This window comes from Herpailurus yagouaroundi, unplaced genomic scaffold (genome assembly GCF_014898765.1).
Source record: "Herpailurus yagouaroundi ecotype Mexico unplaced genomic scaffold, PumYag 29, whole genome shotgun sequence".
NCBI classification, from domain to species: domain Eukaryota; kingdom Metazoa; phylum Chordata; class Mammalia; order Carnivora; family Felidae; genus Herpailurus; species Herpailurus yagouaroundi.
This window is the reverse complement of record NW_024412377.1, coordinates 89,756,752-89,768,453: the sequence shown is the minus strand read 5'-3', so window position 1 is coordinate 89,768,453 and position 11,702 is coordinate 89,756,752. Positions and strand designations below refer to the sequence as shown.

General features: G+C 39.2%; 1 protein-coding gene across 3 annotated transcripts in view; it reads right to left on the bottom strand.

Annotated features, from left to right (window-relative positions):
- CCNH (cyclin H) overlaps positions 1-11,557 on the bottom strand; it is a 19,811-nt gene extending 8,254 nt beyond the window's left edge. For 2 of the 3 annotated variants that reach the window (XM_040449258.1, XM_040449264.1), the window contains exons 1-5: positions 11,295-11,557; positions 9,098-9,220; positions 6,367-6,440; positions 5,146-5,356; positions 1,539-1,702 (exon numbers count right to left, since the gene is read on the bottom strand). In XM_040449258.1, coding sequence (XP_040305192.1) covers positions 1,539-1,702; positions 5,146-5,356; positions 6,367-6,440; positions 9,098-9,220; positions 11,295-11,411 — 689 coding nt within the window. In that variant the 5' untranslated portion in view covers positions 11,412-11,557. Of the gene's footprint in view, positions 1-1,538; positions 1,703-5,145; positions 5,357-6,366; positions 6,441-9,097; positions 9,221-9,794; positions 9,936-11,294 lie in introns of all 3 variants that reach the window. The other variant, XM_040449265.1, reaches the window with a different exon arrangement.
- Between the last annotated feature and the right edge of the window lie 145 nt (positions 11,558-11,702).

Here is an 11,702-nt window from a genome sequence, read left to right as displayed (position 1 = left end):
AAAAAAAAAAAAAAAAAAAAAAAAAAAAAAAAAAAAAGCCCACATGTTTATATTCCCTGGGAGATTCAAAAGTGTATTTAATTTACAAAGAGCCCAAATTACCACAATTTCAGTTTTGGCTATCTGAAATTATAACTACACTTTCAAGGTGACATAAACTCTCATTTGGACTTTAGGATGCTTCATCCCTCTTCATCTACTTGAGGAAAAACAGAAAAATCTCACCATTGGAGAATCTGCATATACACTGCATAAGATACGATGCTTAAACAAATAATCAAACATTTGGTTAGCGGAATTGTGGAAAAGAGGCTTTCTCCTCTTCGAAGCTGGAAGCTCCACACCTAATCTCCAAAGACATCAATTATCTGTGGCTGTCTTTCCTAACAAGAACAAGGATTTAGAGCTTTGTTCATGTTAACAGCACAGTGCATAGTATATAGGAGGCGCTCAGAAAAAGTTTTGCTTAAATAAGTGGAGGTATAGATTACTTTGGGATTAAATGTTTAGATTTATGCACATTTGGTGAGCTGTGTTTGTGGAGAAGAGGCATAACAAAAACCTAAGCCCACAATCCCTTATCTTGGATTTGTTTTGAAATACATAAACTGTTCATGTTTTGGAAAGGGAACCTGGTGAATACTCCATGAAATGTGAAACAGTCCAGTGATGTCTGTGGAAGGATACCTGTTATCCATGACACTCATATTTGTGTAAGGAAACATATACATACTCCCATTAAGTTGAATAAAGATGAAATCACATCTGTTCATGTCTGCTGCCACCATTATCAACAGATTTTGAAATTATGGATGAGGGGCTTATAAACGTGTAGAACAGTTTACGTTCAGAAAGTCTGATCATCTTTCCTCCTCAGCTTTTTCCAGGAATAAAATCAGGCAGAACTTTAAAGGCCACAGAGAAATTATTATAAAAATTTACAAAGTCTAATTTGCTACTAGCCTGTGCTTAAGTTACAAATCAATATGACAATAATGCTTAATTAATCTGTGCATAAGACTTTGTTGTAAAGAATCAAGTAAACTTAATTCAGGGAAAGTGCTTATCGCAAAGCCGAGTTCACAATGGGCATTTATGTATCAGCTATCTATAGCTCAAGTGCAATTCACTCGGACATTCCCTCAAGTATTATTCATTCCCCAGTTCTTTCCTGAATTCCACATGCCACACACGCTCCACAGCAGGAGATAAATGATAAACCAAGGCAGATTATTTGCTGTGTACATGCTGCTTACCAGTTTACAAAACTTGTCCTATACTGAGAGCTAAGCTTTCAAGGATCACTGGATTTACTTCTACTTTAGTCATAAAATGGATCCTCTCAGCTCTAAGATACTCAATCTTTAAAGATTTCCTGAAAAGGTGATTTCATTTCCATTCTCAGTTGCCTTCACCAACCCTCCCAACCATAGTAGATATAAAGGACTATAGTCACAAAGTGAATTAATTTCACTTAAAAACTCAGTCTCCAAGGAAGGAATAAACTGACTCAGCAAAGTTAAAACACAGATCAGTACCTTTCCATAGTAATTCCTGCTCGAGATGCACTAGATAAAATGGCAGTCAGGGCAATTTGGGAAGGTGTGTATAAAAGGTAAGCATCTGTTAATGCAATTCTATTAAGAAAGTCATCGGCTGTTTTCCTCAACATCTCTGGATTCTCCATCATGGGGTAGCGAGTCTAGAAAGGAAGTTTGTAAATATTATCACTTCTGATATTTAATGCACTAATAACAGTTCAAAAATATTTATATTAACAACATAATGCTTAATAGAGGATTCTTTTATTTATGAAATTAACACCCGAGCTTAATCGTTCCATGTAAGATTGTTTTGTATGCAGCGCCAGAATGTACCAAAAGTGCAGTCATTAAATTCTGCATGTTTTAAGAATGTGCTTTTCCTCAGGGGCTTCCACACTTTTTTAATCACAACCCATAACAAGAAATACATGCTTTAAGATAATTTATCTAAACTTCCTAGTATAGTACTTGGCACTATGCCGATTTATGTTAATCCCTCTCTTTGTCCTTTTCCACCTGAAGAGGAAGGGGAAGAGAGGTTTGAAGTTGACCTAGGAAATACACAGTCCAAGGTAAACGCTTCTCAAGGCAAACCAGATGATTCAGCTACAAGGCCTTTTAGGAATCAAAGCACTACCTCATCTTGATTTGAAATTCCTGCTACTTAAAGTTTAGTTTTGGGAAGAAGTCAATGGAAATGGATCTTGGTTTGATTACAGAATGCTTTTTAGAATATGCCCAAGAAATATGGACGATCTAATATTTGCTAAAAACTCTTGTTATACTTAAGATGAACTCTAAATCCTAAATCATCAGGTCTATTTCAAATATCTACATCAAGTCCCAAAGCAGTAAGAAATTTCTTCTATACCCTCAACAAAATATCCAGAGTCATTTGTACCATCACACCCACATCTTACCATTCTGAAATGCCTGACCGCTGGTATGACAAATGAAGACATTCCACTCTGGCCACAGTGCTCCTTTTCCCAATATATTTGCTCAATTACTTCACAGCCATTCTCTGACTTCCTCCCCAGAACCTCTGGTCCCTTATCCCGCTGTTTGCTCCTACTCACCACTGATTCTCATTTCCCTCCAGAATTTCCTGCCCCAATATGCTGTCAACATCTGTATACTATACCCCGATTTCTGAGTGTTGCTACAGAAAACAATACCACCAAAAGTCTTGTAATATTACTATAAATTCAAGTTCACTGACTCAGCAGGGCTTTTAACAATTATGTTCCACAGAAAATTTGTTCTCTCATTTTTCAGCAACTGTGTTCAACGTTTTCCACCTGTCTCAATGTCTTTGATAATTTTCTGAAACTCCAACACTCTCTGTAAATGATCTCGGCTTTTAAGAGAGACACTCTTACTTCCTGTCAGCACTAGTCCCCCAGGCGTAACACTGTCCTCAACCCATATTTCCCTCTTTCCATCTGTTAATATAAAAGACCTACTATTCTCTCAAGGTCAACTCTACTTTGCTTTGAATCCCATGCCAACTACTTCTACCATACTCCAAAGAGAAACCTGAGCTACTTACTTTTCACTCCTTCCTTTAAGCTTTTTCTCACTGCTCACTGTCCTCATCAGTTTCTTCCACAAAGCAAAACACACACACACAAAAAATCGTCTCTCTCGTCTCTTTTTAGGAGTTCCCCCATCTTCTCAATCATTCATCTTTTTCCACTTCAAAGACAAGCTGTTTAATCCATGTTACACCTACTTGCTTGTTCACCTTCTATGTATTCCCCACTGGTTCCAAGCCTGCTTTCTTTCTCCACACTCAACGGAGACTAATTTCACAAAAATCACAAATGGCCCTTCTGGCACTAAATCCAGCCGACACTATCCTTGTTCCTTTACTTTGCCTGAATTCTGAACAGGCCTGGAAAGGAGCCTGTGCTCATCTTCTAAAAGTACTCTTCTTCCCTTCAGTTCTCCAAAAAGTGCTATCTCTCTGAATATTCTTCAGTCTCCTTACTAGCGTCTTATATTTCTCCAACTACTCTTTAAATGGTCCTTACGGCCAAACCACTTTAAATTTTCCAAGAGCAACACCACCTATATCCATTCTGATTTAGCCTAGCCATCTGCTCTGATCTCCAGACACACGTGATGTCTTGCAGCTATTAAAAGTTATGTCCTCAACCGGATTTATCAATCAACCCCCACCCCTCCACCATCCACAAATCTCTCCTATGCCAGTGTTTCCTATATCAGGAAGCAAACCACCATCTACCTATATCCTTAGGCCATAAACCTGGGGTTCCTCCTCTGTTCTCAATCTCTATTATGAAATCAATCCCCAAGCTCTAGTGATTCCTCCAGGATTCTGTCCAGGAAGCTCTCTCTGCATCCACTGCCACTATCAGAGTCAAGCCAACCACCATCTTTTGTTGGACTACTTTAACAGTATCTGACTGGTACCCCTTCATCCGTTCTAATCCATTCTCCACACTCTGCCTGACGCGTGCAAATGTGCAATAAATGTATGATGCAGACTGATGCAAGGGCTTGCCAACAGGACTTTTTTATTAACTGCAAACTTCATCATGCAAATCCCCAGACTTAAGCCTTACAACGGTTTCCCACCGCTCTACTCAAAATCCTTAGTACCACCTCCACAGTAGAGACTCTACCTCCCACTCAGGCAGCACTTTGTGGCAGTCTTCCCCCTCTATCTCTAAGTTCTGTTTAGGTTCTTTAGTGCACCATGGTTTCTTAGATCTGGGCCTTTGACCAAAGAAGTCTTTCTGACTAGGATGTTCTTTTACCTAATTCCTACTCTTGCTCTGAAATTTCACTCTAAATGACACTTTCTTAGAACTGTCTTCGTTTCTCTCAACCTGCTATCTCATTCTAAGGTATCCTGTATTTTTCCATCTGCAACAATGAGCATACTGAATATATGACTGTCTCTCCCATTAGACCCTAAGGCCTCTAATAGTTGAGGGCGTTCCTGTCTTCATCTTCAAGAACAGTGTTTTGGCATATGGAAAGGGCCCAAATTTTGCCACTCAATTGAGATGAATGAACCAGTTTTTTACTTCCATTTTGACTTCACTCCCACTTTTCAAGTCCTCTGTGAGGGCAAAAACAAAATAGCTTAAGTTGCTTTTGTGCATGTTTATCTACTTATATTTTTGATGCGTATATATTGATTCAAGTTCACAATGCACTAAAACTAGAAATCACTTAGCAATCTTCTAGTTTAAAATTAAGATATTTTGTGGTTCTTTAAATCAGATCCATGACAGTATACTCCAGAGTTAGGAGACTTAAGTTCAAAAGCATTACTCTAAATTGACAATAGTCCTCATTATAGTTCTTTGACCAATATTTGCAGATCTACGAAATAAAAAGCTCTGTAAGTGCAGCCCAACAATCGGAGTTAACAAGCCTTTCAGGTGACACTCAACTTTGAGAACTAATGATGTGGAAGTCCACGCTAAACTCATGTTTCGGATGAGCTCATGTTTTAACAATCAGGATGAATATAAATTATAACAAGATTTCAGATTCTTCTGGTTCAAGAACTATAGCAAAGGTGTACACTCTACTAGTTTACCTTTTATATCAGTAAGATTACCTTTAAATCAATGAGAAAGCCTTCAAATGGTCTATAAGGATTGTGGACAATAAGGTGGAAATTCAGTTGTTGTATAAGAAGTAGTTCGTATTCCAAAATCTGTTCGAGTGCCTTCTCCTGTCCAAGAGGACTCTCCCGCAGATTTCCAACAAACTGTGGACTAGATACATTGAATTCATCTACTTTGCAGGCCAAAAATGCACAAGTGAGCCTAGAGGAAAAAACAAAGGGAAGAGAATGGTATCTGTACAAACTTTGAGAAATACCTGAATATTTTATTTCTAAAAATAGGTTCTAAAAATGCATAATAAGCGACTACGCTAAATATTGCAAGAAATTTATTTTAAAAAAAGAGAAAAAGAAAGTTTCCTGTTCAAACTTTTTATCCATTAGGAGACTATAAAATTAGGTTGAACTGTATAATCTTGCCACAGCATTTAACCATTACTGACTACTATTAATGGCAGTTTTGTACAGTTCAACATAAATATCTAGAAAAATAACTGAAGAATAAAAGTACTCTGAATCATGAAATGTAGATGAAAGAACGCAACAGTACACAGAGGTGTACCTGGGAAGGTAGGTTAAAAGAACACTGAAAGGCCATCAGTGATGTCTCTGAAAGCATTTCAATAGGGATTATTACCTCAGGAACTAACCTATGAAACTCTCATGGCTAGTACCATAAATTTCAGGTAAGAAACTAGTAAACACATTACCACAAAAATCAAAATTCGAAGTAACAAGGGCCTGACCTAGACTAGTAGAAATGGAAATGAAAAAGACAGAAAATAAACAGGGACAATTCACTGACAGCAAACTCTTTGATGAGTCTCACGCTAACTTCATCCTTATGTTTAAGGGACCTTTATTAAATTGAAGTGAATATGGAGCTACAAGACTTGTAAACTAACTGATGTACAAAGACAGGAGGTACCACAAAGGATTCTCATTGGAGCAACAGAGAGAAGAAAGGTGCCACTAACAGAAAGAGATATTAGCGAAGTTAGTTTGAGAAAAACAGAATTTAAATTTGGACAAGCTGAAGTTCAGATGACATCAGTATTACAGGAAGAAAGTACTGTAGATATATGACAAGTATAAGGATAGTGGCAATTCAAAACAGAATACAAGTCTAAATTATCATTACGAAGTCATTTTTTCCACAAATAGTATAAAAGACTTCTTAAATGAAAATCAATAAAGTAGAATTATACTCACATTATTATCCGGGGGTGATATTCCATTACTGAATTATTAAGATAAAAACGCTTGAAATACATACAAGCTGTACCCTAAGATTAAAAATACATACATTATCAGAATCCACTCACACATACATGTTGTTTCATTAAAAGTTTTAAAAAATTTACTTATGCAAAGGTTTCTTTAAAAAAGTTACCCATGCAGAGGCGCCTGGGTGGCTCAGCCAGTTAAGCCTGACTGCAGCTCAGGTCATGATCTCACAGTTTGTGAGTTCGAGCCCCGCATTGGACTCTGTGCTGACAGCTCGGAGGCTGGAGCCTGCTTTGGATTCTGTGTCTCCCTCTGTCTGCCCTGCCCCAACTCATGCTCTCTCAAAAATAAATAAATGTTAAAAAAAAAAAAAAAAGTTACCCATACAAAATACCAAAACTTCTTAATTCTTCTTTAATCCTATAAATTGTGACGAATTACTATAGAAATGCCATAGCCAAAAGACCCTTTGTTGTTCCTCCTCACACACCCTGGGTTATCTTTCCTATGGGCACTAACTTAATTTCAAAAAGTCTGTATTTATTATTTTTTTAAGTTTATTTATTTTGAGAGAGAGAGAGAATGAGACTGAGATGAGACAGTGCACGCACAAGCAGGAGAGGGACAGAAACAGAATCCCAAGCAGGGTCTGCATTGTCAGCGTGGAGTCCGATGTGTGGCTCGAACTCACGAACCGTGAGATTATGACCTGAGCTGAAATCAAGACTCGGACACCTGACTGAGTCACCCAGGCACCCTGTGTGTATTTATTTTGAACTTGAGAATAACAAAGCCACCTAGATTAGAAGAAACCAAGAAAAACACACAAATATTCACGGCTTAAATCAGTCAATCTTGTCAAAACATTGACAGAATTAACACAGTTGGGGCAATAAACCTTCTCTCTAAATCCGCTCTGGGTCTGTGTGATAGATTCATGATCATGTTGCCAAACTAAACAGAAGAGGCACCTACCAATTACTGACCATATCCCATTTCCCAGACTCTGTGCCAAGCACCCATCTATTATCTTTTTTATTCCTTACAACAGCTTGGTGAAGCATTGCCATCTCCACTTTATAGAAAAGGAAAATGACTACCAGTGAGGTTAATGGTCTTGTACCAGGTCACACATCCGATGAGCAATAGGGGTGGATTCACCTAAGACCTGCCTGTACTTTTAACCACTATGCAATTCGGCTAGAACCAACAAGATAAAAACTTATCTATCTTTAGATAGGAAAAAAAAAAACCAAAAAAACTTTTCTTGTAAATATTTTAAAAGTTTAACTTTGTCGTTTTATGTGAAACAACAGTAAAACTTATCAGTCATAAATAAGCACGTTACACAAAGACAAATTCCACAAATAAATTTATTCAAGAATTCAGTTTCTTCATCTGAAAAGATCCCATAAACCTACTGCCTTATGTTATAGCACTTTTATCAGAAAATAACAGAACCAAATCTGGAGACAGAAACCAATCAAGGCCATCTGATATTCTTCATAAATCTTTTATCTCTCAGATAAAGATCAGGTGAACTTAAAAAAAAAAAAACCAAAAAACAAAAAAAATCACGAGTACTTTTGAACTTGGTATTTCCAATATACTTCAATTTATATTCAACTTTGAAAATGGAGATTATTTCCGGGGCACTTTGAGTAGCTCAGTTGGTTAAGCATCCAACTTTTGATTTCATGGTTCATGAGATGGAGCCCCGTGTCCAATGTGCTGTCAGCACAGAGCCTGCTTGGGATTCTGTCTCTCCCCCTCTTTTTGCCCCTCATTCGCTTGCAAGCTTTCTCTCAAAATAAATAAATATTAAAAAATAAAAAAGATTATTTCCTGGGAGGTTATTCTCTATTGAGTCATAAGTTATTCACTCTACATAACTTTGAAACTTAAGATAGACTTTCACTCAAGATAGACTTTCATATTTGATCTTCACAACAAACTGGCAAGAGAATTATGAAAAAATATTTTATACTCCTTTTTTCTTTCAGCTTTTCAACCTCAGCTGATGTTCAATAAACAAGAATACATTCTAGAGGAACAATTACAAGGACAGTGCATGTAAATCCATATAGCCAAAAAGTCTGAACTACTTGTTTCTCACCATTACCATACCACAGTAAACACACACACACACACACACACACACACACACACACACACACACACGGAGTTCTTAGAACCAGACATCGGAAACAACCACAAGACAATTTTTTACCAAAAGATAAATCTCCAGCTTCTCCTAATCAAGGCTTAACAACTTCTTATGGCATGAGTTTTAGCTGGTGCATCTGATTACAAATGATGAATGAATGCATTATTTCAAACGTGTGACAGACTTAAAAAGGCACTAGTCTGTGTTCTACTCCCAGCTCTATTGCTCGTTAGTTGAGAACCTGGAAAATTAATCTTTTCTTTCTCTCTAAGATGAGGATGTTGTGACCTGTCTAGCAGATCTCAAAATTCTTCCAACAATGAAATGAGACCTGAAATACTTTGTAAGAAACAATACAGAAATTCCTAAATTAAGGAGTTTATCAAAAAATAACAGAGTGACAGAAATGTGAATACATAAATTACATATTTATATAACTAAGGTGCATTTCTGACTACAGCGGATGGAGAACTGAGTTACACATTTAGAAGAGTCCTGATTACAGAAGTCAGCTAAAGGACATTATACTTCATCAGTATCATAACTTACCACAACAGACCGTGGCATTGCTGGCTTAAACACTGAACAGAATTCTAACAATCTCTTCTCATAGTATTTGCAGAGCATCATTTCTTCGTGAGGCTCAAGAAAGACTGGATCATTTGGAAGAACCTTTAGATCAAAAGTTACAGCGAAAGTTCAATGAATTCAATAATCTTAAAATACTATTCTCTATCCAGATTAAATTTAGTTTTCATCTTCAACCAAAGGGAAATATACCACGTTACTGTTTTTCTTTATAGAGCTACCAATTATTCCACAAAATAGCTTTAGTAAAATATTCGGTAAACTGAACTATACCATCATTTCACAATTTTTCAGAATGTCAGCTGGATAGTTGCTTCTTCAGAGAAAAAAGAATGATGAGTGTGTGTGTGCATATGCTCACAAGTTTGACATCAATTACAAATCAAAAAGGAAGATACACACTGTCATTGGCTGGAGAGCTCTCAACGTCCCTTTCTCAGTCATTAAGTCACACAGTTGAGGTAAAAATCAGTAAGTGTCTCAAGGACGATTCTCACCCTTAAAACATTACCTCCTAACTGTCTTTATACACTCTTCTACAGAATACACTAGATGGTTAATAATATAACACTTTTACAACAAATATCCACTAGGTAGTGTTATTGGTTTAATTATGACTACCAAAAAAGGGCATGTTGAAGTCCTAACCCCCCAGTACCTCAGAATGTGACCTTATCTGGAAACGTTCTCTGCAGATGTAATTAGTTAAGACGAGGTCATACTGAAGCACAGTGGGCTCCTAATCAGATACGACTGGTATCCTCATAAAAAGAACATGCCAAGATACAGATACAGAACACTATGTAGAGAGAGACAGAAAGCGAAGTTACATTGTCACAAGCAAAGGAATACCTAGGATTATCAGAAGCTGCAAGAGCAAAGATCCTGCCCCAGAGACCTACAGACAGCATGGTCTGACAACTTTATCCCAGACTTCTAGCCTCCAGAACTGTGAAACAATAAACTTCTGCTGTTTTAAGCCACCCAGTTTGTGCTAATTTTTTAGGGTAGCCCTAGGAAACTATCACAGATTCTAATTTTACAGAGGTAGTATGGCATTGTGGTTTAGAGCAGGAATTCCAGAACTAGACTCCGTGGGTTCAAATCTTGGCTCTGCGACAATGTAGCCCTGAAAAGTCACTCAACCACTCTATACTTCAGTTTCCTCAGCTGGAAAGCAAGGATAATAGCAGTATCCACTTCACGGGATAGTTATGAGGATTACAGGAACTCACTAAATGCTGAGAATAGTGCCTGGTACATACACAGCGTGGTATGTACTACTTTGCATAGTACAAAAATTAAGCAGTATGAATCAGAAGTGAATTAAACGGAAAAGTACCTGAGTACCAAAAGGTCTGAAACATGGAATATTTTATGGAGGGAAGCTTGTACTAGAATAGGTGGTGCAATTTATGAAAAAAGATTAAACCGGCGTGAGTTATAAGAGAGAGGATTTGGCTGGCAGGCTCAAAGTCTAAACCATCCTCAACTGGTTTGTGCTAACCCGTCTCCTGTTTCCCCGCGTCCACCCTGCCCCCGAACCCGCCCAATACATTCACCACCAGGTTTCCTGAGGTCTCTTCCTACAACAGAATCTGAAAGGTTAATTCCCCGTTTAAATTTTCAAAGGTTCCCCATCTCATCAGCATAAACTCAAACTCCTCACTTCAGCTGGCAAGTTTCTGCACCTGTTCAGACCTTCCGCGACACAGGACCCTGAGCATGCCAAGGCCCCGTCCGGCAACTTTCGACCTCCCACTTTGCACCTGTGGCTCTGTCCGCGCGGAACTTCCTTTCCCATCTTCTCTGCATTAACTACTGGGGAAAGCCTTCCCTGACATGGCCTCTTAACAAACGAAAGGCTCTGCTCCCGCACTACGTTAGCTTCCTACAAAGACCTTCCTTCGCCATGTTACTGATTACTCACCTGCCATTCGACTACATTAAGGGCGTAGTTCGTCTTCTCAGCCTAAACACCTGGCAAGGTACCGTCCGTTCGTGAAATAAACGCCCCGCGCGCCAGAGACGAACGGGCGGGGGAGGGGACAGAAGTGTGCAGGGGCCCCAGGGAAGGCAGGGTGGACAAGGGAGGGCGGGCAGCAGCTGCTCAAGAGTTTAGAAGCGAGGGCAGGGGACCGGCCGCCGGGATCCTCACCTTCCCGTTGGCGACCGCTTTGCATTTGAATTTACGGTTGGCGTCCGCCCGCAGTCGTGCTAGCTGCTCCTCACTGGCGAAAGTCCAGTGCCGCTTCTGGCTACTGTTGTGGTACATCGTGAAATCCCAGAGCAGGGCCAGGAAGTCTGGAGAAAAAGACCCCAAACGCCACAACACGGGGATGGGAGATCACCTAAGCCCCGACCACTAACCCGCCGAAGCCGAGCGCGTCAGTTCGGCGGGCGCCGGCGCGTTGACGTTACGATCACGTGGTACCTCCGTCCGCAGTCGCGTTTCCGGAGCGGACTAAGAGGAGAACACCCCGCGGGTCCTGCCGGCGGGCGCATGACAGACAAGTGGGCGGAGCCTACCGATACGCTCCTCCTATCTGTGAGCTTAGCCTCTAAG